The sequence below is a fragment of the Myotis brandtii genome, unplaced genomic scaffold (assembly GCF_000412655.1).
Source record: "Myotis brandtii unplaced genomic scaffold, ASM41265v1 scaffold328, whole genome shotgun sequence".
Lineage (NCBI taxonomy): Eukaryota > Metazoa > Chordata > Mammalia > Chiroptera > Vespertilionidae > Myotis > Myotis brandtii.
Window position 1 is genome coordinate 5,755,265 of NW_005362626.1, and position 327 is coordinate 5,755,591.

The 327-nt window shown below is 57.5% G+C and overlaps 1 protein-coding gene across 1 annotated transcript in view; it reads left to right on the forward strand.

Annotated features, from left to right (window-relative positions):
* Positions 1-327, forward strand: part of TRIO (trio Rho guanine nucleotide exchange factor) — a 217,751-nt gene that overhangs the window by 197,026 nt on the left and 20,398 nt on the right. Inside the window, exon 45 of the mRNA XM_005871063.2 lies at positions 53-130. Within this exon, the coding sequence (XP_005871125.1) occupies positions 53-130 (78 nt within the window). The remainder of the gene's footprint in view (positions 1-52; positions 131-327) is intronic.

Below are 327 nucleotides of genomic sequence, written 5' to 3' on the forward strand. Positions count from 1 at the left end.
GCAGCTTTTCCCTGGAAGTTGACGGCCGACTCTGCTGTGTCCCCGCCCCCAGAGAGCCGTGGAGGTCATGTGCATCGTGCCGAAGCGGTGCAACGACATGATGAACGTCGGGCGGCTGCAGGGATTCGACGTAATGCTCTGTCCTTCCTTAACCTGCCCCTCTGGCTTCCATCCCCTCCCGGGTCGGCTTGTTTACCGCATGTGTGGGAGCTGGTCCTGTCTGCTTGGTTTTCTGTCTTCTCTCACTTTACTTCAATCTGATTGATATTTCCCTTCACTCCTTTTTGGAGCATTTGACTTGCTTTCTCGCGGGGGGGGGGGGGGGGG